The sequence below is a fragment of the Scyliorhinus canicula genome, chromosome 3 (assembly GCF_902713615.1).
Source record: "Scyliorhinus canicula chromosome 3, sScyCan1.1, whole genome shotgun sequence".
Taxonomy (NCBI): Eukaryota; Metazoa; Chordata; class Chondrichthyes; order Carcharhiniformes; family Scyliorhinidae; genus Scyliorhinus; species Scyliorhinus canicula.
The window spans coordinates 211,687,514-211,715,207 of NC_052148.1; the positions used below are offsets into that span (position 1 = coordinate 211,687,514).

At 42.9% G+C, this 27,694-nt stretch overlaps 1 protein-coding gene across 4 annotated transcripts in view; it reads right to left on the bottom strand.

Annotated features, from left to right (window-relative positions):
- spock3 (SPARC (osteonectin), cwcv and kazal like domains proteoglycan 3) overlaps positions 1-27,694 on the bottom strand; it is a 765,994-nt gene that overhangs the window by 334,674 nt on the left and 403,626 nt on the right. For all 4 annotated transcript variants that reach the window (XM_038792122.1, XM_038792123.1, XM_038792124.1 and 1 more), the window contains one exon: positions 3,619-3,733. In XM_038792122.1, the coding sequence (XP_038648050.1) occupies positions 3,619-3,733 (115 nt within the window). The remainder of the gene's footprint in view (positions 1-3,618; positions 3,734-27,694) is intronic.

Below are 27,694 nucleotides of genomic sequence, written 5' to 3' on the forward strand. Positions count from 1 at the left end.
CCACAGTCCAAAGATGTGCGGGTTAGGTGGATTGGCCATGATAAATTGCCCTTAATGTCCAAAATTGCCCTTAGTGTTGGGTGGGGTTACTCAGTATGGGGATAGGGTGTTGATCTTGGGTAGGGTGCTCTTTCCAAGAGCTGGTGCAGACTCGATGGGCCGAATGGCCTCCTTCTGCACTGTAAATTCTATGTAAAAAATTGGGGGAAGGCCAACTATACCAAAATTCGGCAGGAGCTGGGGAATGTGGATTGGGAGCAGCTGTTTGAAGGTATATGTGGGAGGCTTTTAAAGAGAGGTTGATTAGAGTGCAGGACAGACATGTCCCTGTGAAAATGAGGGATAGAAATGGCAAGATTAGAGAACCATGGATGACAGGTGAAATTGTGGGGCTGGCTAAGAGGAAAAAGGAAGCATACTGTAAGGTCTAGGCGACAGAAGACAGACGAAGCTTTGGAAGAATATCGGGAATGTAGGACCAATCTGAAATGAGGAATCAAGAGGGCTAAAAGGGGTCATGAAATATCTATAGCAAACAGGGTTAAAGAAAATCCCAAAGCCTTTTATTCATATGTAAGGAGCAAGAGAGTAACTAGGGAAAGGGTTGGCCCACTCAAGGACAAAGGAGGAAAGTTATGTGTGGAGTCAGAGAAAATGGGTGAGATTCTTAACGAGTACTTTGCATCGGTATTCACCGAGGTGAGGGACGGGCAGGATTCTCCCCTCCCCAGCGGGGCAGGGGGGTCCCGGCGGGATGGAGTGGTGTGAACCACTCCGGCGTCGGGCCGCCCCAAAGGTGTGGAACCCTCCGCCCCTTTAGCAGCCAAGCCCTCACCTTTACGGGCTAGGCCCGCGCCTGAGTGGTTTACGCCCCGCCGGCCGGCGTGGAAGGCCATTGGCGCCACCCCAGCCAAGGCCGAAGGGACTCCGCTGGCCGGCAGAAGTCCGGTGCCGGAGAATTCGGTGGCCGGCGGGGGCGGGATTCACGCCACCCCCCCGGCGATTCTCCGACCCGGCAGGGGGGCGGAGAATCCCGCCCGACATGACGGACGTTGAGGTTAGGGATAGATGTTTGATTACTCTAGGTCAAGTTGGCATAAGGAGGGAGGATGTGTTGGGTATTCTAAAAGGCATTAAGGTGGACAAGACCCCAGGTCCGGATGGGATCTATCCCAGGTTACTGAGGGAAGTGAGAGAGGAAATAGCTGGGGCCTTAACAGATATCTTTGCAGCATCCTTGAGCACGGGTGAGGTACCGGAGGACTGGAGAATTGCTAATGCTGTCCCCTTGTTTAAGAAGGGTAGCAGGGATAATTCAGATAATTATAGACCAGTGAGCCTGGCCTCAGTGGTAGGGAAGCTCCTGGAGAAGATACTGAGGGATAGGATCTATTCCCATTTGGAAGAAAATGGGCTCATCAGTGATAGGCAACATGATTTTGTGCAGGAAAGGTCATGTCTTACCAACTTAATAGAATTCTTTGAGGAAGTGACAAAGTTGATTGATGAGGGAAGGGCTGTAAATTTCATATACATGGACTTCAGTAAGGCATTTGATAAGGTTCCCCATGGTAGGCCGATGGAGAAAGTGAAGTCTCATGAGGTTCAGGGTGTACTAGCTAGATGGATAAAGAACTGGCTGGGCAACAGGAGACATAGAGTAGAAGTGGAAGGGAATTTCTCAAAATAGAGAACTGTGACCAGTGGTGTTCCACAGGTACCCGTGCTGGGACCCCTGTTGTTTGGGATATACATAAATGATCTGGAGGAAGGTATAGGTGGTCTGATTAGCAAGTTTGCAGATGACACTAAGATAGGTGGAGTAGCTGATGGTGAAGGGGACTGTCAGAGAATACAGCAAAATATAGATAGATTGGAGAGTTGGACGGAGAAATGGCAGATGGAGTTCAATCCAGGCAAATGCAAAATGCATCATTTTGCAAGACCCAATTCAAGAGCGAACTACACGGTAAATGAAAAAGCCCTGGGGAAAATTGATGTACAGAGAGATCTGGGTGTTCAGGTCCATTGTACCCTGAAGGTGGCTGCTTTTCCCCCCAGAGTGGGGGGCTCAATTACTCGGGGTCACGAGTTCAAGGTGAGAGGGGAAAAGTTTAAGGGAGATATGCTTTGAAAGTTCTTTACGCAGAGGGTGGTGGGTGCCTGGAACGCATTGCGGGGGGGGGAGGTGGTAGAGGCGGGCACAGATAGCGTCATTTAAGCTGTATCTAGATAGATACATGAATGGGCAGGGAGCAGAGGGATACAGATCCTTAGAAAATAGGCGCCAGTTTTAGATAGAGGATCTGGATCGGCGCAGAGTCATAGGGCCGAAGGGCCTGTTCCTGTGCTGTAATTTTTCTTTGTTCTTCTTTGTTCTTTATGTCCTGCTCGTTCAACAATACCACTGTTCAGATTTGGGACAATTCTGATCTGCTAAAATTGATTCAAGCACAATATAAACAATTATTTGGGGAAATGAAATGATCCATGAAGAGGATTGGGTAAGCAAAATAAACAAAATGATCCATGTGTTAAAGATGATTATATTTTATTGAACAGTAAAATTCCTTCAGAGTCCATGAATGGGATGATAATGATAAACTTTGTGTAAAACTGAACTGATTTATAAAACAAAATATCACAAGATCAAAAAATGGTTCACTCAGGCTCAAAAAGGAGAGAATGTTAACACTTTTTCAAGTGGCGAACAGGTCAAGTATGCCAGCATACAAGCCAGAGATAAAATGTGGAGTAAAGGCAAGCAGCAAGACAATTTGTAAGCTGAAGGATAGGGAATGCCAAAGTTTCAAAAAAGTTGGGTTAAGAGATGGCCCATACCTAAAAAAGGGGCTAGATGCTCGAGGACACCAACAGTAATCAACAACACAGAAATACTATGAAGAACTATGAAGGCTTGCAAGGCTATATGCAAATAAAGATTGGTCTACTTTGATGAGTACGTTAAACAAAAGTTGCAGGTCAACATTGGAGCCTGGAAATATATTTTGCAAACAGCTCAAGTGTGGCATCGGCTTGGTGGAATACTTGCAGCCCAAGGTAGCCAAATAACAGGATGATAAAATCTGTTCCCTCTGAAAGCTGCAGTGCCCTTGTAGGCAGTTGGAAGTCTGTTCACCTTCATGTTAGCCCATGAAACTGCAAATCTTATCAGCTTGGGCTTTTTGGAAGAAACAGGTTGTATTAATTCACCGTTTAATGTAATACTGCAGAACACCTGTACAGGAACAATACTGTTATTAATCAATGTAGATTAAATATTTTGTTTAAAACCAGCTGGTCCTGAATCACACCAAAAGTTATTGCTGCAGGACTAACCACCCTTTTTTGCAACCATAACCATGGAACATCGACATCTCGGGCGGGCTCGAGTTAAAAGTTTAAAAATAACAAATGTTGGATGCTTTTTAAATACAATCAAAGATATATTATGAGTAGAATTATTCCATCATTTCTTTACAAATGCTTCCTGAATTGAGGTTGACATGTGCACTCCCACATAATTAAAACTTTGTAGATAGAAAGGTGAAGAAAATAATCTTTCATCAAAGCAAAATGAGTAAGCGCCTTATGATTTCTTTGTAAGTATATCCTTACCGGAGAAGAGTAGACATGGCCATCAGTTCCACATACAGGATGAGGATGAACAACTGGACACGATTTGCAGTTTGCTCCTTTCCACTGCTTGTGGGCCAGGTCAGTTTCTTTCATACTGCACCAAAAATAAGTGTAAAAATTGTAATTTTCTTCTGCTGTCAAATCATTCTACACGAGTAATATAATGTTGAAGCAAGGCATAATTTTCATTGTACATAAAAAACAAAGCTGTTGAAGCTCGTGACTCTTGTGGCAAACCTATATTTTCCTTAATCGCATTATGAATATTGCTAATATTTATTATTTCTATTACCAGACCTAGAAGATTAATTTTACTATTTATTACTTTTAATAAAGAAAATGTCCCTAATATTTGTTTAAAAATTTAGTTTTCAGGATTGCCAGGAGCAGACTTTTCATATGGGTGATTAATTCCAAGACAAGATTTTGAAAGTAAGGCCTAGTTTATTGACACAAACTCCCACCTTCAGTGTGGTTGTCCCACCCCTGGTGACAAGGGGAAGGAAAGTCACTGCACAGTAGAGTAGCTCTCAATGATGCAGTACAAAGGTGATATCTTCAGAATAGCAGCTGCTAGAGATAGGTTAACAAAAGATGCGGGAAATATCCATACAATCAAGGATGCAAGTAGAGTAACCTTAGTAAAAGGGGATGAAATTAAAGATAGATGGGGCCAATACTTAACTGACTTATGAATGAAGAAAACCTGAGAAATAAAAGACAGAATTGCTGCAAAGTGACAATCAGGATCAATCAGGAAGAAATCAGAACAACATTGCATGGAATAAAAAGTTCACCTTGTGTTATTCTTTGGTTAAGCTACATATCATCACTGCTTGAGTTAACGCATATGCATGGGTCAACTCTGAGATTACAGGATCTCTTAGCTAAAATGTTCATACTGTTTATTGCAATTCCATCTCCTGAAAAGTTAGGCAAAAAATAATTGACAAGTTCCATTCCAGTGATCATCTAAGAATGTGATTACATGAGTGGACATTTATGTATCTTTTGGTCCTTTTTACACTTAACACTTGACTGTTTAACATGCTTTAATATACATGTCACTTTTGCATGGCTAATGCATATTAATATGCCCCTACGACTTTGTCATAAAATTGCAATTTTATGCCCAAATGTAAATTGAGCTCACTGACCCATGGTATTGCAACTGTCATGTGAGAGTACCTTTCAGAAATGGATGTTTAAGCAATGTACCTTTAAGAAATGGAGCAGCTCATATTACTGAAGTGATGTCAGAGTGTGGGTGGAGCTGGGTTTTTTAGCTCAGCCATTTTGCAGTGTTTAGGTTTCAGTTTGGAGGAAAAGAGCGTGGCTGTGTCTGTGTTTGCAGTGAGCTGGATCTGCAGTGATCTCTGCATAAAAGACTATCTCTGAATCATTTGGGCGATTTAAACTCCTAATAATAATGTCTTTAACCTGATGTGTTTCTGTTTAAAGGTGTTAAGTCTTTCGGAGGTTTGAGGGAACATTTTGAGGGATTATTTCGTTTTGTATTATTTTCGGGGTTACCTTTGAAGTAAGGGGTGTTAAGTGATCCAATGTTTATTTAAAAGGGTTAAGTTGAATTCAAGGAATAACATTGTTTTGTGTTTAAAAACCCACGTGTCCATAATTGTTGTACCACACCTGGAGACCAAGCCGTGTGCTTCAAAAGCAACAATACATTAAAGAGAGAGGTTGGTTGAACTCCATGATACATTTTGGGGTTCTGAAAACGCCGCTCCCATAACAATTGGGGGCTCATCCGGGATGAAAGTCTATCTATTGGATTGGCTTTTGTGAACTTAAAGACAGTGAAGGATTGTTGCTTTTCCGGTGTGGTATTTTAGTTTAAGTGGGGAGAGTGTTGTGAACAATGGCTCTTTCAGAGGCTCTGAAGTTTTTGGGGGTGGAGAATGTCACACGCAGTACCTTACGGACAGACACGAAAAGCAGACTGTTAGATTTGGCAAAAACTTTGCAGTTACCATTACCTGACAAAATGCAAAAAGATGAAGTAATTATGACGGTGGTTAAGCATTTAATGTTGCCTGAGATAGAGTCTGACTCATTGGAAATGGCAAAAATTCAGTTGTAAATTAAACAAATGGAACATGAGAAAGAATTAAAACGGCTTGAATACGAAAGAGAGAGAGAGGGGAAAAAGAAAGAGAGAGGGAGGAAAAATAAAGAGAGAGAGAGCGAGAGAGAGGAAAAAGAAAAGGAGAGAGAAGAAAGGAGAAAAGAAAGAATAGCCCTAGCAGAACAAAAAGAAAAAGAAAGGGAAATACAGATCAGGGAAAAAGAAAAAGAGAAGGAGTTTGAACTTCAGAAAATGGCCATGAAACATGAAAGTCAATTAAAATTGGCAGACATAAAGGGAAACGTACAGTTGAATGATTGTGATGAGGATAGTGAGAAGGAGCGTCATAGTCAAAGGCTTGGTGGGAATCTATTTAAATATGTCCAAGCATTGCCAATGTTTGACGAGAAGGAAGTGGAAGCCTTTTTCATTTCATTTGAGAAGGCAGCTAAACAAATGAAATGGCGGCAGGACATGTGGGTATTACTGATTCAAACAAAGCTGGTCGGTAGAGCTTGCATCACTACCGGAGGAGGTATCTGGAACATATGAGGAGGTGAAGAAATCCATCTTAAGTGCATATGAGCTATTGCCTGAAGCTTACAGACAAAGGTTTCGAAATTTAAGGAAAGAATTTGGTCAAACATACATGGAGTTTGAAAGGCTCAAACAGAGTAATTCTGATAGGTGGATAATGGCTTTGAAAATAGATCAAACGTATGAAGCTCTCAGAGAAATTATACTTTTGAAGGAGTTTCAAAATTCAATTCCGATGTCGTGAGAACTCGTGGAAGAAAAGAGGGTTAAAACTGTGAACTTAGCAGCAGAAACGACAGATGATTATGAATTAGTTCATAAATCAAAGATTGGTTTCCGACATCAGTTTCAGCCGGTGAGGGATAGAAACTGGGGACATGAGAAATACTCAAGTGGTAAAGGTAAAGGTGATCTGATGGGAGACAATAAAGAGAGTGTACCTCAGATTAAAAAAGAAATCCAGGAGGGTGGAAAAGAGATGAAAAGTTTTAAATGTTTTCACTGTAATAAACTAGACCATGTAAAGTCACAGTGTTGGTGGTTGAAGAAAAGCACTGGGAAGGCTGATGTGGTAAAACAGGATAAGACAGTGGGATTTGTTGGAATGGTAAAGGAAAGCCCAAGGGAAGCGAAGGAGGTGCAAACGATTGTACAGCCTATTCAAGAAGTAATTGTTAAGAAGGTGCCAGATGTCTTTAAAGAATTTACTTGTGTGGGTAAAGTTTACTCATGTGTATCAGGAGGAGCAGGTAAAGGAGTCACCATTTTAAGAGATACAGGGGCTAGTCAATCTTTAATGGTAAGAGATGAGGAATTATGTAGTTTGGCAAGAATGTTGCCAGAAAAGGTGTTGATACGTGGAATTCAGGGTGAGAGGAGTAGCGTTCCATTATATAAGGTACGGTTGGAAAGTCCAGTGAAGAGTGGTGATGTGATAGTAGGAGTAATAGAGAAACTATCTTGTTCAGGAATACAGTTTATCTTGGGTAATGATATAGCTGGATTTCAGGTGGGAGTGATGCCTACTGTGGTTGATAAGCCAGTGGAAAAATCAGACAACTGAAGGGTTGAAGGACGAATATCCTGGGATTTTTCCGGATTGTGTAGTTACCAGGTTGCACAGTCACAGGTTAAGACAAGAGGTGAAATCAAAGAGTGAAGGTGAAGTTGAAGTGCAATTATCAGAAACAATTTTTGATCAGATGGTTGAAAAAGAACAAGAACAGGTGGAGGGTGAGGCAGATATTTTTCGATCAGGAAAATTGGTGGAGTTACAACAGAAAAATGTAGAAATAAATCGGATATATCAGAAAGCATATACGGAAGAGGAATCTGAGAGTATACCAGAGTGTTATTACCCAAAAGTGATGTCTTGATGAGAAAATGGAGACCTATACATATGCAGGTGGATGAAAAGTGGGCAGAAGTTCATCAAGTAGTATTGTTGGTAGGATATAGAAAGGAGGTGTTGCGAGTTGCACATGAGGTACCAGTGGGAGGTCATTTAGGAATCAAGAAAACTCAAGCTAAAATCCAGAAACATTTTTATTGACCTGGACTACATAAAGATGTAATTAAATTCTGTCAATCATGTCACACATGCCAAGTGATAGGGAAACCTGAAGCAGTGATAAAACCAGCGCCCTTAATACCCATTCCAGCATTTAAGGAATATTTTACAAGGGTCCTAATCGATTGTGTAGGACCGCTTCCTAAACAAAAAGTGGGAATCAATATCTTTTGACTATAATGGATGTGACTACTAGGTTTCCAGAGGCCATTCCAGTATGTAATATTACAGCTAAAAGGATTGTGGAGGAGTTACTTAAATTCTTTACTAGAAATGGACTACCCACAGAAATTCAATCGGATCAAGGATCAAATTTTACTTCAAAGTTATTCAAAGAAGTTATGGATAGCTTAGGAATAAAATAATTTAAATCAACTGCGTATCATCCAGAATCGCAGGGAGCGTTAGAAAGGTGGCACCAGACATTAAAGACAATGTTGAGGGCGTATTGTCAGGATTATCCATTGGATTAGGATAAAGGAATTCCATTTGTATTGTTTGCAATTAGGGATGCACCTAATGAGTCTACCAAATTTCGTCCTTTTTAACTAATTTTTGGTCATGAGGTAAGAGGCCCACTAGAATTGATTAAGGAAAAATTGGTGGGTGAGAAATCTGAAATTACACTATTGGATTACGTGTCAAATTTTAGGGAACGATTAAATAGAGCAGGTGAATTGGCTAGACACATTTGAAAGTTGCACGAAATGTGATGAAACGGGTCGCAGACAAGAAATCCAAAGTTTGTAGTTTTGTCAGTGGGGATAAAGTTTTAGTGTTGTCACCAGTGGTAGGTGAGCCTTTAAAAGCTAGGTTTTGTGGACCGTATCAGATTGAAAGGAAATTAAGTGAGGTGAATTATGTGGTAAAAACACCAGATAGAAGGAAGACTCACTGAGTGTGTCATGTGAATATGCTTAAAAGGTACTTTGAAAGGGAAGGAGAGAAAAAGGAAGTTTTAATGATTCTCACTCAAAGTGACGAACCAAATCCAGATGACTGTGAATTTGACATACCTCAAATTAATTGGAAAAATGAGGATGTTCTTAAAAATTGGGATGAATTGTTAAGTTACCTTCCAGAGGAAAAACGAACTGACCTGAAACAGTTATTGATATCACATGGGCAGGTTTGTAGAGATAAATTGGGAAGTACTAAAATGGCTATACATGATGTAGATATGGGAAATGCTGTTCCTATCAAACAACATCCATATAGACTTCATCCTTTAAATTTGGCACAGGTTAACAGAGAGATTGAGATTATGCTGACAAATAGCATAATTGAAGTGGGTTGCAGGCAATGGAGCTCACCCATAGTGATGGTACCCAAACCAGATGGTAACCAACGGTTGTGTGTGGACTATCGAAAGGTGAATGCAGTTACAAGAACGGACTCTTACCCTATCCCACGTTTGAAGGATTGCATCGAGAAAGTGGGACAATCTGCTTTTATTTCCAACTTCCAGACGTGGAAAGAACATTTAAAGCATCGGATGGAGTTCTTCGAACGACTTCAGGAGGCGGGTTTGGTGATTAACCTAGCCGAAAGTGAATTTGGTGAAGCCCGAATCACTTTCCTTGAGGAGATTCCGATATCCTCAAGACGAAGGGAAATAATGCAATTTCTTGGCATGAATGGATTTGATCGAACCCTTGTGCAAATGTTTTGTGGCGTGATTACTCCACTAATGGACCTGCTAAAGAAACGTCAAAAAGTTCAATGGACAGCGGACTTTCAACAGGCATGTGACTGCCTGAAAGCTGTGATAACCGATGCTCCTGTATTGGAGAATTGCAAGGGACCCTGTGATCAGATTGTACTCACGTATCTAACTTTAAAGAGAATTGCCGAGGTGTAGAGGAATGGATGCATCGTGCATTGACTTTCTTGTTCGAAGAACTGTCAATCGAGAAGGATTTTGGTTGGAGGAAGAAGAACGGGAAAGATGGACTTTATTATAATGCCTGTTTGCGTGTGTTGCTTTTTTTTGTGAAACGAAAATGTATATTTACTGTGTACATTTCTTAGTGGATGGTGCAAAAGTGAAAAATGAAACCATCTTGAAGTTGATGGTTTATATTTTTTTTTCTTGGGGGAAGGTGTCATGTGAGAGTACCTTTAAGAAATGGATGTTTAATCAATGTACCTTTCAGAAATGAAGCAGCTCATATTACTGAAGAGATGTCAGAGTGTGGATGGAGCTGGGTTTTTTAGCTCAGCCATTTTGCAGTGTTTAGGCTTCAGTTTTGAGGAAAAGAGCTTGGCTGTGTCTGTGTTTGCAGTGAGCTGGATCTGCGGTGATCTCTGCATAAAAGACTATCTCTGAATCATTTGGGTGATTTAAACTCCTACTAGTAATGTCTTTAACCTGATGTGTTTCTGTTTAAAGGTGTTAAGTCTTTTGATGGTTTGAAGGAACATTTTGAGGGATTATTTAGTGTTGTATTATTTTCGGGGTTACCTTTGAAGTAAGGGGTGCTAAGTGATCCAATGTTTATTTAAAATGGTTAAGTTGAATTCATGGAATAAACATTGTTTTGTGTTTAAAAACCCACGTGTCCATAATTATAGTACCACACCTGGAGACCAAGCCGTGTGCTTCAAAAGCAACAATGCATTAAAGAGAGAGGTTGGTTGAACTCCATGATACATTTTGGGGTTCTGAAAACGCCGCTCCCATAAGACAACCAAGTCCACACATGCTACAGAAATGAAAGATTACACCTGCGTACATTTGGAGACCATGGAATACTAATAAAGAGACAATGGTCCCGAACGTCTGACTTCCAGATGGTCATACCCTGGAGGTATCCTGCCAGGTGCATTGGGGGACTCCTTGAAAGTCCCAGCAACTGTTATGTGATGATTGCCTGGGAAGTTTAGATTTCCATTGGGCAATTTCCCTGTGTTTTGAAACCTCCAAAATAGTATTTAAGCCGGAGGCTTTGGATGGTTCTAACTTACTCACCTGACCACAGCGTCCAGGAAATTTTACACAGAATAAAATAGCTCTCCAGGATTCTTATGCTCCTGGCAGGATCACCCATAACAGTCAGGTCGGAAGGGTAGAACCAGACAAAGTGCAAACAAGTCCTCAACGGTAGATCAGGCGGAATATACTCATATGGTATCAATGGCTGTGATGGTGGATAAGGGCTGCAGCAGGAGGGAGATCCACAGTCATCGAGGTTCCCTTGCCACTGGAACTGGACCTATCTCTGTCAAGGACCATGTGTCTGCTGATGTGCAACGGCATATCCACGTTAAAAGATGTCCCTGACCAGGCATTTACCTCAAGGAAACCTGCACTCCCCTCCTCCACACAGACAGGTTGCTCGGCGTGGGTGTTCGGGGTGGCCGGAGGACCCTCCCATATTGTGTTCGTGCAGGGGAGGTGTCCCCATCTCTCGCTACAGTGGGGAGTTCCAGCAAGTGGAGCTCCCCGTTATAAAAAAACAGAGCTATGTGTGGCCTCGGCTGCGTGTTCCTTGTTCAGACTCCTTATTCAAAGCGAGTCGCGTTGAATAGCCTTGTATTTCTCGGCACTGCGAGTGCTGGGCAACAGGCTGCTAAACGCACTAGCTTGGGGACCTTGTTCCCTTTTGGGAAGATCGTGCCCTTAGAAAGATACTGACCAGAGATCGGTAAATCAGATCATTGCAAGAAGAATAAAGTTAACGATGCTTTATCTGAATGCCTGAAGTATTTGAAACAGTCGAGGAACTAGTGGAATACATAGAGGTAAATAGTTTAGATTTCATCACCATCACAGAGACATGGAGCTAAATTCTCAGTTTGGGACACTATGGGCCGGCAAAATTTCAGCCGGCACTTAGCCAATTGGCGGGCATTTTACAATACCAAAATCTGCTCCAAACCCTCACCGATTTCTTTCGGGACCGCTGAGGGGCTAGCAGCGGCGCCAGATGAAACTCCTGGCTCCCATGCCAAAAACAGCTGGAGAATGGCCCGGTCACTGGCCGTGCATGTGCGCGGCGTCAAACTGCAGCAGTCATGCCGTACAACATGGTGCCGGGCGATCGCGGACCCGACACGCCAAATGCGACCTCTCAGTCCACCCACTGGCCACCCCCCACTAGCCCTCATGGAAGCCTCCCTCCGGCCTGCGGCACGGATCCCGGCCGAGTGTGACGGCACTGGACACAGTCCACAGCCGCCATGCCGGGTTCCCTACCGCTCAGATCACGTCAACCGCGTGGTCTGGAACTCGGCCCATCGGGGGCGTAGCATCGCGGGAGGGCCTTCCTGTGACATGCCATCGCCGTTTCAACGGCGTGCGGCGCATGATGCGATGACGCCATTTTGGAGGGGGCGGAGTCTCGGAAAACGGGGTCATACCGGCGGCGCCCCCAATTTGGGTGTCGGAAGTGATTCTCCGAGAATCCCGCCCCATGTTCTCTGCCGGAGCTGAATTGCACCTGATTTATTAAGAGCTATTAATTTCCAGCTGACCACTTCAAAATCACTGAAGCATGATGGGAAGTGATTGGGAAGCACTTAATTCTGTTTGAAGTGGTCCAGGAGTTGTCAATCAAAGATTAATGTTTATAAATATTGCAGTTGGAGCACTTCAGAGTTATCAAACCGAGAAAGAAGATGAATAGAACAATGCTAACAGCTGCCTGTGTATGGAAACTGTCACTTACAGCCAATATCAAAGAGAAATGAATGAATGACTTGCAGCCCACAGATGTGAGGTGGCTTAAACATGGCTGACTGATTTTTTCCTTCCAGGAATTGTCACACACTGCTTCCTCTGTCAGGTGTAATTCCTAGGTGAGTTTTAAAATTGTTATTTTTCACTGCCTTTGTCTGGACTACTCTCTAGCTTCCAGACAAGGGTCTCTCTTTTCTGGGGGGCTTCCTGACCGAGGTCTCTCTTCTGGGGCGTTATGGAGGTCTCTTTATTTAGGAGTTCTCTCGGTGTCCACTTATTGAGGGACCCTCAGGGGAGATTCCATTTATTTAGAGGGTCACCTTGACAAATTTGGTTTGTTTCCCGTCAGTCTGGTCTCAATAAAATTCGAGATGGATTCGTAGGTAACAATTATTATTTATTTCAATCAACTTGCAAGTAGGACCCACTCTATCAAGGAACAGGACACAACTTGGTCTGCTGTAACTTCTAAAGCGAGTGGGAACAAAGGAAACAGAACTTTTCTTACATGCACATTCAAGTGGCATCAGGTTTCACATATATGACCAAATAAAGCAACAGTACTGAATGCAAGATTCCCATAGGTCATCCCTATACACTTCCTGACCTGGCCATATGTCCTGATTGGCTCACCTCGCATTCCTCAACCCTGAGGCCCTCCATAACCCAGCATTCTTTCCATTCCCCTCTGCAGGAGGATCTGGTCTGAACAACCGTCCCATCCCCCTCTCTTTGGCCATGCTTTGCTCAGTTCCTTTGTTCATTTCCTGACAACTCACTACCCTACTCTCCGGCTCATATATTTGGATCTATCCTCTACATTATCCTAACTAAGTATCCCATTTTGTATCACATTCGTTTGTTCAATTCCTCAACCTGGGTGGATCTCTTTTTTTTTTTTAAGGGGTTCTCCCTTCCCACCATCCTTTCCCCTCTGTGTTGTTTATCTATGTTTGCGTATGTAGAGAGAGTGGGGCAAGTTAGAAAAGGGGGGTTAAGAAAGGGATAGTAGATAGTCAGTTATATTTCTGTCCATTTATTTATAATACTGTCCATAATAAAAGATTACTTGTGTTGTACAGTTACAAACCTGTTGACTGTAGTTTATTGGGCTCAACCAATGGCCTTGGGTATTTGAAATAAAATCTAATTTTACCTGTATTGCGGCTCTGGGTCAAGTGGGGCTGGAATTGACTGCGCACTAGCCCAGAGTGTCATGACACTGGGGAAGTTGTGGGGTAGTGTTACTGTTACTGGACTAATAATCCGGACAACCAGCATAATGCTCTGAGGTTGTGGGTTCGAATCCTACAATGGCAGATGGTGGAATTTGAATTCTATAAAAATCTGGAATTAAAATTCTAGTGATGATCATGAAACATTGTCAATTGTTATAAATAACCATCTGATTCACTACGTCCCTTTAGGGAAGGGGGATTCTGCCGTGCTTACCTGGTCTGGTCTACCTGTGACTCCAGGCCTGCAGAAATGTGGTTGACTCTTAAAATGCCCTCTGAAATACCAGCGAGTCACTCAGTCCAAGCACAATTAGGGATAGGCAATAATTACTGGCCCTGCCAGCGACACCCACATCACCACTATCATTTAAAAAAATTGATAGTGGGGGGATTCAGTAATGGTAATGTCATTGAATGTCAAAGGGTGATGATTAGATTCTCTCTTTTTGGAGAAGGTCATTGCCTGCCACTAGTGTGGTATAAATGTTACTCGTCAGCCCATTCTGGATATTGTCCAAGACTTGCTGCATTTGGACATGGACTGCTTCGGCATCAAAGGAGTTGTGAATAAACGTGACCATTGTGCAACCATCAGAAAATATCTCCACTTCTGACCTTATGATAGAAAGAAGGTCATTGATGAAGCAAGTGAAGATCATTGGATCTAGGACACTACCTTGAGGAACTCAGCATGGATAGATGATTGGTTAGTGGACAGGAGGCAGAGAGTGGACATAATCAACACATTCTCAGGAGGGCAGGCTGTAATTAGTGCAGAACCGTGAAGATCAGTTCTGTGGCCCGAGCTACTTACAATTTATATTTTGCTGATGATACAATGCTAGATTCAAATGTAAGATGTGGGAAGGACACAAAATGGCTGCAAAGTCTACGTAGGCAAATTAAGTTGGTGAGCAAAAATATGGCATATGGATTACAATTTGGGGAAATGTCAAATCAATCACTTTGGTTGTATTTGAAAAGCAGAATATTTTTCAATGGGTGTGAATATTTTTCAATAGGTGTAAGTGTTAATGTTCAGAGAGACTTGGGTGTTCCCACACAAGGAACGCATACAATTAGCATGCAGGTACAGCAAGCAATTGGGAAGGCAAAGGAAATTATGACTTTAATTGAAAAGAGATGAGAGTACGCAGCTAAAGAAGTCTTGGTGTACTAAGTGGACCTTCAGTCTCCATATTTAATGAAGGATACACATGTATGCATTGTAAGCATTACAGCAAAGGTTAACTAAATTGGCACCTGGGATAACGGGGTTGTCCTATGATGAGAGGCTGAGTGAATTGGGCCTATATTCTCTGGAGTTCAGATGAATATATGGTGATGACATTAAAATATACAAGATACCGAAGGGGCTTGATAAGAGATTGGTTCCCCTGGTTGGGGAATCTGAAACACGGGGGCGCAGTCTCAGAATAAACGGTTGATCATTTAGAACTGAGATTAGGAGAAATTACCCCATCTAAAAGATTGAGAGTCTTTGGAACTCTCTACCCAGAGGGTTTTGGATGCTTCATTGCTGAAAATATACAAGGCTGGGTAGACAATATTTAATCACTTAGGGTATCGAGGGATGTAGGGAGTGGGCAGGAAAGTGGAGTAGAGGTCCAAGATCAGCCATTAACATATTGAATGGTCGAATCCTCCTCCAATTTCTCATGCTTATATATTCTTGTTTGCTTCATCATTATTCTTAAAAATAAATACAGGCCAAAGCTCCAAAAACATTTTCTAATTCACTGCTTTTGGGATTGGAGCTGTTCTGCTTTACCTTCACGGTGAAAGTTCATGTCACCATTCTACCATATGTTGTTTTCAATGAGCTTCTCAGACCTGCATATTTACTTTGCCTGTTACTTCATCATTGCCATCAGGAAGTCTATAGGTTCTTAAGATCTTATGCACTTCTACCAGTTCAGTAAATTTGCTGTTAGTGGAAAGTTAAATGTGACAGTAGACAAGCTGAATTGGAGTGGATGTAAATATATAAAACAGCAGAGACCACAATCTTGGATTAGCTTTCAGCAATGCCACAGAAGATCAAGCAATGATTAAAATTTTTATCAAACTTATAAAATACAGAGGTATGATTTTTCTGTTTACCTATGCCTTTAAATATATTACTAATAACTTTAAAAGCTTAAAATTATAATTCAATTGAGGATATTTATAGTTACCAAACCCGATGCCTTGAATAGTTCTCGGTAAGGTCCATTACCAAAAGCACCAGTGAAGATGAAACCATGTTGCCAATTTTATGGAAAACTCAGTGCAGAATGGAATTTTTAAGTAACTGAGCTGTAATTTAAATTCTTAAAAAAATTCAACACAGCATGGTAGTTCCAAATTGACCCATTTTCAACTCAGTAGTCCGATTCTAATCTTGTGCACTTGTCAGACAATGTAAGTGGAGTTTTAAAGCAGGAGTCATATACACCATGCTACATCCCTCATGCCATTTTAACTCCTGGGAGCATCGAGGCCACCCACCACACACACGGCTTAGGTCCTCATTAATAATGAAATGTTGATATCTGCCATCATTCAGGCTCTGCACTATTTTAACTGGGGACTGAGGCAGAGTGTCAAGGTCATCCAGGAAAGCTGACAGCAGATAAATTCAGGGCCTGCGGAGCCCTGGATAACTGAGTTGGTACATTATTTCAGTAAATCAGGAGTGTTTTTCTCAAGCCTGCAATAAAACGGTGGGAATCTCTTGCTCAGGGCTTCCTTCCACTCATGGGCTGTCATTCCCATTATGGCCTTGAAGTTGAAACAGCCTCATGATGGTGTTGTCATGGGTACTTCCTTCCTGCCCCAGTCTCCACAAATCATAGTTCTACCACAATTGAAAATCCAGGATGAAACTTCTAAATGTAAAAAAGTTGAAGAAATCCTGAAGGTAACTGGAATGGGGTGACAAGACAGCTTGGAGACAGGGAGTACCCCATACTAAATCCAAGCATCACTGGCCATTAAGAAGGATATTTTTTTTTTACCCCAAGGCATCTGTTTAAACCAAAAGAAGTAATACGATATCCAGTTCTTAACTCACTGTATTAATAATGTCACAACCAAGATAGCAATATAAACCACAGATTTTACTTTAAAATTATAGATTTACCTTTTGAAGTGGCAATCTCAAGCCTATTTAATCAAATGAAGAACTTCTCCAGTATGTGTGTAAATATCAACTAATTCAGACATACATGCAGCTGTTTTGAGATTGAAACATCACTGCTAATTTCTTCCAATGCTTCATTTTAACAAGTTGAAAAGCAGCTGCATCAAATGGAGTTAAGTAGATTAGGTCAATGTGATGTGTTGGCTTGTGTAGGCTTGAGAAATGAACAGACACTTCCAACACTGATGAAGGTTCAACTCAATTTTATAAACTACTTCTAACTAACTAACACACGATGACTGTGGGTCTAAATAATGCTAACTTGAACTACAGACCTAAGCCTTGTCCGAACCAGTTGATTCTGTCAGCACGTGTTGTGAGTCTGTGCTGTGCTGAATAAGTTCCTGTTACATTCAGAGGCAGCACCCAGAATGAACGGGAACCGTGGTGCCCTCTGCCTTTATAGTGTGTGTATTCTAACTGGTGATTGGCTGCGGTGTTTGTACATGTTGATTGGTCCGTGTGTGTGTCCATCAGTGTGTGTCTGCACCATGATATATTGGTATATATTATGACACAATGGAATCTTCTGAAGATATAGTGACAGGAGAAAGAGAGAGAACTAAAAAGGTAAAACTTCCCAAATACAACAGTTGTAAAGAGTTTGCTTTGAATGTTTGAGTTAATGATGAGCTTTGAGAGACTGTGCATTCATTGCTTTCAATAAGCTTCCAATTAGTGAAGGCAAATATCTTGAAGGTATATGAAGGTCAAGTAGAATGCCAATCCACTTATTTACATGGACATCTAATAGGTTCTTCTCCAAATGTTAATGAATGTATAAGTGAGATTTTAAATTTTTGTCCTTTCTCCATTTACTTGTGTTATTGATTTATGAAAAATATCAGAATCAGAGTGCAGAGGCTGAGGGTAGCATTGAAACAACGAGGGCAGTCCGGCAGGTTCACAGGGAGACGTTTATTCAGCTTTACAGCAGCACATACACAAAGTCCGTACACACATTACTGGATCCTTACTCCTTTGTGAGCCACTACAAAGGCCGACCTATTATGCAAATGCTGGTTAAATCCCGGTCCAATCAGGACAAGGGAACAATCCTCCCCAGCTGGATGAACCTTATGAATGTCACATGCAGGTTATTACAGGTAGCAAATCATAATAATCTTTATTATTGTCACAAGTAGGCTTACATTAACTGCAATGAGGTTACTGTGAAAATCCCCAAGTCGCCACATTCCATCGCCTGTTCGGGTACACAGAGGGAGAATTCAGAATGTCCAAATGACCTAACAGCATGTCTTCAGGACTTGTGGGAGGAAACCGGAGCACCCGGAGGAAACCCACGCAGACACGGGAGAATGTGCGGACTCCGCACAGACAGTGACCCAAGCGGGAATCGAACCTGGGAATCATCTAGTTGCTCAAATTGTAAGGCCAAGCAGATTTTGAATCCTCGGGCATGATTTTCCCTGTGTGCTTTTGAACCCATGTGCTTTGCACACAGGACTGTTGTGTAGCTGTTTATCAAATACCTTTTTGAATGTCCATGTACACATCAACAGCAATACACTCATCAATCTTCGCTATTGCTCATCAAAAATCTCCAGCAGTTAGTGGTTAGCATTGCTGCCACACAGTGCCGGGTACCGGGGTTCAATTCTGGACTCGGATGACTGTCTGTGTGGAGTTTATACGTTCTCCCCGTGTCTGCATGGGTTTCTTCTGAATGTTCGGTTTCCTCCTAGTCCAAAGATGTGCAGGTTAGGTCAAGTTAGAATTGACCATGCTAAATTGCTCGTAGTGCCCAAAGGTTAGGTGGAGTTATCGGGATAGGGTGGGGGAGTGGGCCTAGTTAGGGTGCTCTTTCAGAGGGTCGGTGCACTCAATGGGCTGAATGGTCTCCTTCTACACTGCAGGGATTCTAAAATTGGCTGAGTGACAGGAAACAGACAGTAATGACTAATGGATGCTCTTCTGACTGAGCAAAGTTTGTAGTGGGGTTCCCTAGAGGTCAGTGTTGGGATCCTTGCTCTTTATGACTTAGGCCTTTGTGTAAATCTCAAAATTTGTGGATGATACAAAATTTGGAAGGACTGCAAACTGTGGGAAGAATAATGTGGAACTTTGAAAGGACATAGACAGGTTGGCGAAATGGGTGGGCAAGTGACAGTTGAAATCTAATCCAGAAATGTGAGGTAATTAACTTTAGCAGAAGGAACACAGAGAGACAGCAGATAATAAAGGGTACAATTCTCAAGGGAATGCAGGAGCAGAGGAACCTGGGTATATATGTGTATAAATCATTGAAGGTGGCAGGACAGATTAAGAGAGCGGTTAATAAAGCATATAGCATCCGAGGATTTATTAATAGGGGCAAGGAGAATAAATGCAAGGAAAACATGTTAAACTTGTATAGAACTCGAGTCCAGTAATGGGCGCCAAAATGTAGGAAGGAATTGAAAACATTAGAGAGATGCAGGAAGGATGTGAAAACATTAGAGAGATAGCAGAAAAGATTCACAAGAATGATCCTAGGGGTGAGTAATTTAATCTAAGTTGACGGAGATTGATCAAGAAGGTAAGAGCCCATGGGATCCAGGGCAATGAGTTAGGTGTGAATATGAGTGTATGATCAGTAAGTTCTCAGATAAAACTCAAAATTGGTAACGTGGTAAATTGCGAGAAAATAGTGAGAAAAACTTAGATTGCAGGGTGATATAGACGGGATAATTAGATGGGCAGAACAGTGGCAATTGGAATTTAACCCTGCAAAGTATGAGGTGATGCATTTTGGGAGGACAAACAAGGCACGGGAAAAAATGAACGGTAGGATGCTAGGACATAGAGTGGACCAGACGGACCTTGGAGTGCGTGTCCAAAGGTCCCTGAAGACAGCAGCACTGGTCGATAAGATGGTTCAGAAGGCATATGGGATACTTGCAGTGAGGTTATGATGGAGCTGTGTAAAATGGTCAAAATGGTTGTCAGGCCACAGCTAGAGTACTGTGTGCAGTTTTGGCCATCACACTATAGGAAGCATGTGATTAGAAATAGTGCAGAGGAGATTCACCAAGATGTTGCCTGGTTGAGCTATCAATCAAGACTGGTTAGGCTGGGGTTTTCTCCTTAGAGCAATGGAGGCTGAGGGGGACCTGATTAAGGTGTACAAAATTATGAAGGACATAGACAGGGTAGATGGGAATAAGCTTCTCCCATAGTAGAGGGGTCAGTAACCAGGGGGCATAGATTTGAAGTAAGAGGCAGGAAATTTAGAGGGGATTTGAGGAAATACCTTTTCACCCAGAGGGTGATGGGAATCTGGAACTCTCTGCCTAAAAGGGTGGTAGAGGTGGTAACCTTCACAACATTTAGGAAGCTTTTAGGTGGGCACTTGAAACATTTGAAACATGCAAGGCTGTGGACCAAGCACTGGACAATGGGATTAGAATAGATAGGTGCTATATGGCCTGCACAGACATGATGGGCCAAAGAGACTCTCTTGCTCTGCTGTAAATCTCTAAGACTCTAGATAGATTGGGGAAATTGGGATTGTTTTCCTTGTAGAAGAGAAGGGTGAGAAGAGATTTGATAGTAGTATTCAAGATCATGAAAGGTCTGGGCAGAGTACATAGGGAAAAATATGTTCCCGATGGTGAAGGGATTCAGACCAAGGTGGCACAGATTGATTCTTTTGCCAATTATATTTAATCATGATATGAGGAAAGACTTTCATGCAGCGAGTGGTTAGCATCTGGAATACGCTGCTTGAGAATATGGTGGAGGCAGGTTCAATGGAGGCATTAAAGAGGGAATTGGATTACTATCTGAAAACGAAGAATGTACAGGGCTAGAGGGAGAAGGGGAGAAGGTGGGGGAGTGGGCACCAAGTAAATTGCTCCGATGGAGAGCTTGTGCATTTACCATGGGACAAATGGCTTCTCCTGTGCGGTAACAATTCTGTGATTTTGCCCTGGTAATAAATTAATAAAATTTATTTCACATAATTCATTAGTTTCATGGAATTCGATTTTAGAATTATTGAAGTCTAGGGAAGTTTATGAAATCACCTTTACTAGATTCTCCCTCTTATTCTTAACATTTTCACCTGATACAGGTGCAGCTGAAAATTACATCAAACCACAAGACTGCCTTGTAAAATGACAATGTAATGTCATTGGCATCCTTCCAGCTATGATCAAACAATCCATTTAGGTGGTGGTTCTTCATTTAGTGCACCTATGCTGATGGCTGTTAAGCCAATCTTTGAGAGGCAGATTCTGCCACAAGTACTACCCATGAAGCTCTATGTGACATTGTGGATTGTTGTTTTCAATGATGGCGCCTGTTGCCAAGCTACAGTCACTAACTGGTCATTGTGGTAATGCACGCTAGCCCTCAGGAGATGTCGCCATTTCCCTCTTTCACCAACTCGCATTGGTGATAGTTGATGTTAAGATCTTCTTGTCATAAACAATTCAATATGCGGTTCTTTTTTTTAAAAAATAATTTTTATTAAGATGTTCACAAAATATAAACAAAACAATATTAACAAAACAACCGTGGTAAAAACCCAAGAACAACACCCACCCAACTACAAAAGCAACTGCAAACAAAAGAAAAAAACAAACACCCAAAAAACAAAGGGAGAGATAACACCCGCCACATCCCACAAACCTATGTACACAGTTCTCCCTCCCACTGAACCAGACCCCCCCCCCCCGGGTTGCTGCTGCTGCCGGCCTATTTCCCTACCGTTCCGCCAGGAAGTCTAGGAAAGGCTGCCACCCGCCTAAAGAACCCTGTACTGGTCCCCTCAGGGCAAATTTCACCTTCTCCAATTTAATGAACCCCGCCATATCATTGATCAAGGCCTCCACGCTTGGGGGCCTCGCATCCTTCCATTGAAGTAAGATCCTCCGCCGGGCTACTAGGGACGCAAAGGCCAGAACACTCTTTCGCCTCCTGCACTCCCGGCTCCACTGCAACCCCAAAAATTGCGAGTCCCCAGCCTGGCTTGACCCTGGATCCCACCACCCTCGACACCGTCCTTGCTACCCCCGTCCAAAACTCCCCCAGCGCTGGGCACGCCCAAAACATATGGGCGTGATTCGCTGGGCTCCCCGAGCACCTAGCACACCTGTCTTCGCCCCTGAAAAACCTACTCATCCTCGTCCCAGTCATGTGGGCCCTATGCAGCACCTTGAACTGTATAAGGCTAAGCCTCGCACAGGAAGAGGAGGAATTCACTCTCTCCAGGGCATCCGCCCACGTCCCCTCCTCAATCTCCTCACCCAGCTCATCTTCCCATTTCCGCTTCAGTTCCTCCACCGAGGCCTCGTCTACCTCCTGCATTACCCGGTATGTGTCCGAAATCCTCCCTCCTCCAACCCACACCCCCGAGAGTACCCTGTCAATATGCGGTTCTTAATAACCTGAGCTGCCTGACAACTTGATTATCTGCTGCAGTTGTCAGGATGGTAGAAACTGCTGTTCTTGACTTCCAAGAAAAAGGGGCTGGATTCTCCGCAGCCCCGAGCTAAAATCGCTTATGGTGTGCGGGCGGAGAATCCACTTTTACGCCCAAATCGGGCCTAGTGCCGCTCCCGCGATTCTCTAGTCCCCGGAGAATCACTCACGTGTGATTTACGCAGCGCGGCTGGAGGGCCATTGCCAGAGGCCCTCTCAGCGATGCTCCGGTCCCGACCAGCCGAATTCCCGACGGTGTGGTTCTAACCACGATGTGGTTCTAACTTGGGCTGAAAGCAGCATCAGTTTTTACAGTGGAAGACCAGCTCCAGCTTGTAAAGTGGATCAAGGAAGTAGCTTACATTGTCAAAGTCCTATATACTGGCGTAGAATGTGCAAAGGAAGTACTGTATCAAGAAAGCAGACAATGAACCGATTTCTTTTTGCCGTACATGGCAAAACTTCAGGTTGACTAAATGCTTCTCTGTGCAAGCCTCAAAACAAACCTACATTTAATGCAAAAAATATGAATGCATGCTGAACATAATTCAGGTATATTTGTGCCAGGTTTGGTTCCTTTATCTTTGTGTGCCAATTTGGCATGGAAGTAAAGGAGATCCATGAGTGCAGCAGTTCCTAAATCATATATGGTAAGTGTAGAATCCTCCAAAGTAGCATGTATGGACCAAGCAGGTAGAAAACAAAAGCAATATTATTTATGCTATACAAGTATCTCCACTTCCCAAAGGGTCTCCTTCCATGGACCTGCACCCAGGTCAGGGTTTTTATACCAGTGAGTTTTTTCCTTGATAAGGAGAAGCCCTGCCTCCGTTACCAGTTACCAATACTTCCACGCCATACTCTGCGGAGGTCACGGGGAATCTGACAGTTCTTATGCTGTGACCTCCACGAGGAAGCAGATGCTAATAAACAGGGGGCAGACATGGCTGCATACAAAAGATAGTGCTTGCCATCATTTGAGCAGCCACTGCTGAGGCCATGACTAATGGCAGATCTTGAAATTGTAAATTTTGTATCCTCATAGAAATAATTATCCTCTTCACATCCCATTCATCTCATAATCTTTTCTAAGATTGTGGCATGTGCCTCTATCTTTCCTCCCTCCCTTCAGTACAACCTATCATTGTGATTTCTCCTTTTAAGAGACCCAAGAATTGTAATCTAGCCAGGCAGTACAGCAAGAAGCAAGAAACAGTGATAATGAGGATGCACCATCACTCAATCACACATGGAGAGAGTGAGTGAATGGATGAGTGAGTGTCCTGAGTGAGTGAGTGTGAGTGAGAGAGATAGTGATACGCACGCAGTACAATTCTACACAAACAGATGCCCCCAGTAAAATATGGTCACAGAGATCAGGTTTCCACTCTGGTTAATGTCACTGGATCGATGTGTCAGTCAATTGCGTTCGGATCCTTGAAATGCATGTAATTTAGAGGATAGTTTAAAGGCAACATTTGCGCCAGTGAGCAGCAGAATGCAGGCGTCAGCCATCGTCACGCACTACTTCTGCTGTAGAGGATTCCGATAACATAGAACATAGAACAGTACAGCATGGAACAGGCCCTTCGGCCCTCGATGTTGTGCCGAACAACGATCACCCTACTCAAACCCACGTATCCACCCTATACCCGTAACCAACAACCCACCCCCCCCCCCCCCCCCCCCCGCCGCCAACCTTACTTTTTAGGACACTACGGGCAATTTAGCATGGCCAATCCACCTAACCCGCACATCTTTGGACTGTGGGAGGAAACCGGAGCACCCGGAGGAAACCCACGCACACACGGGGAGGACGTGCAGACTCCGCACAGACAGTGACCTAGCTGGGAACTGAACCTTGGACCCTGGAGCTGTGAAGCATTTATGCTAACCACCATGCTACCGTGCTGCCCTAAGTCTGGCGATGCAGCAGGCTACAAAGGACGCCTCTTGGGTAGGGACAATGCAATCCTTGGTGCATTGGAAATCTGCTAGATCTTTTGCCTGCAACATCCAGGAGCATGCTGGAGACTGGCATCAACTTTGCACATCGTCTTGTACACATGTTGGAACTCATCTTTTCCAACTTCAAAGTCGTAGCTAATTGATTAAAACACTTGTAGATCCAACCACAAAACAATCTCTGATGATTGATTCTCAGCTTCCTTTGTAGCAGAAGCCATCAAATGCATGGGTGCTCTCATGCAAGCCCAGATTTTGGAGATGCAGTCTCAGGTTGATGCTATATCATGATTGCAGATTTCCACATCAAAAGGGCTTGCATAGTGCCAGAGTAATCCAGGAATCGGTCTTCCAATCGTTTACCAGGATTGCTGAGGTGCTGTGCCAGATAAGTGGCTGTGGCTACATGATACATGAACCTAGTATCTCCTCTCAGGGTGACAGCATTTGTCCTCCTACCATAACCAGCCCAAAAGTACTTTTGCTGTTGGCTGCCAGTACAGATTGCTATAATTCATGCCACAATGATGCAGTCCAATGTGCAATGGTCCTTCCTGTTTATTTCCTTATTTCCCCTTTTTTTAAATTTACCGTTATCATTTTTGATCCATGGATGAATAATGGAGATTCATCTTTAAGTCAAACAACAGAGAGGAGTGAGGAATTCAGAAGTTACAGGAGAGAACACTCTGCTAGTTTGAACAGGAGACCTGAGTCTTTCGGCACCAGAGAGATGGAGTGGGGCTTGGTTCGATTGATTGGTTGGTGGCCAATTAATTGGTTAAAAGGCCTGGTAACAGGTGGTGATTGAATTCTATCCCAGTGGGGGAGCAGTTGAGTCCTAGACACACAGAGACAAGAACCTGCTCAGTCTCTCTCCTCTGTATTTTCTCCAGGAAAGGTGTATAACTGCTATATTTCTCAAACTGCAGAGACCTGAATGAATCTACAGTGAAACCATTACAGGCTGCAAACAGAGGCAAGGATCTGCTCTCTCTCTCTTTCTGTCCAGAAGGCTGAATGCGGTATTTCTGAAACTACAGAAACCTGAATGAATCTACAGTAAAAACCTCAAACTGAAAGCAAAGTTTGAGAGGAGAAAGTTGTCAGAAACAACCACTTGAAACAAAGACTCTTTTTCCTTTTATGGTTATCCTTATGCTTTTCACCCCTCTCCTCGCCTGGTCCATCTTGTGTATGTGTGTAGAGGGTGAGACAAGTTAAAAGGGGGAATTAGTAATTAAATAATAGTTAACCAGTTGGACTTGCTGCATATTTCATTATAGTTCTTATTATAAATAAACGGTAATTGTGTTTACATTTATAAATCTGGTGACTGTAATTACTGGGCAGCCAAGGGCTTAGGGTATTTTTTGAAGAACTGTTGGTTAACTCACTTGTGTTGTGACTCCAGGTCAAGTGGGGCTGGAATTGACCGCGGACTAGCCCAGTGTGTCATAACAAATTCCAGGCCTTCTTGTGCTGGAACTGCTGGAGATTGACCTCCAAAACTACCTGAGGTGGCCCTATAATATCAGCAACATTATACCAGCCATGTTGCAGTCACTGGGCTCGTATTATGCTGGAACACTATTATAGGTGAAACAAACTGACCGCAGACAGTAAAAGAATGCACAAGGATGACTCATTGACATTTTTACATATTAAGACAGTATTTGATTCATAAATTTGGCTTGGAGTGTGTATTTTACACTGCCATTAATTCTGCATTGTGACAAGCAGATGCTGTGATAGAGAGAAGGGAAATGAATGGCTGTTAATTAATGGGAATTGAGCTGTGTACATCAGCATCAGAGTGGGGTGAATTGTTTTGTATAAGGGTCTGGCATTTAAAGGGTTAATGTGGGGACTGAGTACATTACCACCCATGGAGGTGTTGGAAGAGAAGACATGGCCCACACCTAGGGGTCAGTGAAGTGTTGGACAGAACCATGTGTAGAAGCCAGCATGGAGACAGCTCCAGGCTTGGACCTTCACTGTACTTATATGTACAGTTTCTAGGAGTTAATGAACATTTACTTTTGAACTACCTAGGACTACAATAACCTTAATAAGACCTAAGAAATTATGTCCTACACATTAAAAACATGTTAATCACAGACAATACGGCCAGAAAAGTGTGTCTAGGTCGTCTCTTCCCTGCCACTTATCCCTTGTCCTATAGCTTGTAATGGGCTATGCCCTCATGATGGGAAGGGCAGCGCACAGCAGTCACACAAATGTTGACAGCTACTGTTGTGTAGGAGTTCTCCAGCGTGGCTCAGCCAGCAGACAAATTGTTTTGGCATACCAATGGTCTGCTCATTCACATTTCATGCCATGATGTGGAGATGCTGGCATTGGACTTGGGTGGGCACAGTAAGAAGTCTCACAACACCAGGTCAAAATCCAACAGGATGGTTGGATTCACTAGCTTTCGGAGCACAGCTCCATCATCACATTTCATGCAGCAGTGATGGTGGAAATGCAGATGGCACAAAAACTGCTGTATAGTAATGGCATCATGACTTCTGCAAGGATATGAGCAGACTTGTCTTGTCAGATTGCACTCAAGCTATATGTTGAGTGAGTGGAACCCTCTTGGTTGTATAAACCTCAGAGTTTATGCAGTGCCTGGAAATCTACCTGTACCAGGGTGAAGCCTGCAAAATTTGTGAAGTTATTATGCCTGGTGCTTTCTGGCAAGAGAAGATAAAATGTAGTCAGTTTTCTTTGAGTAGTGTGTCAGCGACCTCCTTTACAAAGCAGTGCATGCCACCAAGCTGCGCAATGTTACAAATATCTCTGATTACAGCGTGCAAGGAGCCCTGATGCATTAAAGTCAATGGCTAACGTTACTTTCCCAGCTACTTGCACTACATTCTATGTCCTGCTGAGGTTGCAGCTGTGTCACATGACGAGGATTGTTGTGACAGGGTGGAGAAATCAGACAGAGTGCATTTGTTGAGGTTCAAGTAGGTGAATTGCTCCCCGAACACCCTATTTGGAAATGAGAACTTTCCTTCCCTTCTTTCTGCTTTATCCTGTTCAGTGTTGTCTCTGCCCATTCACCCAGTCATGCTGCAGTCCAAAGGGAATACCTACTACTGCATCATCTGGGAGTAAGTGGCTTGTGCAGAAGCCTTTTAAGTCAGCACAAACCTTTCAGCACCTGCCACACTTTTCCCTGGAGAGCAACTTTAAACAAGCAGAGAAAACACCAACTGCTTGTACAATGGTAGCAGCAACCAGCAAAAAATAATCAAAATCTAACTTGAAAGTAATTGATGATATCTTTAAATACCATCGGTAAGGTTCCTCATGTTGCTGAACATGTATTCTGCTG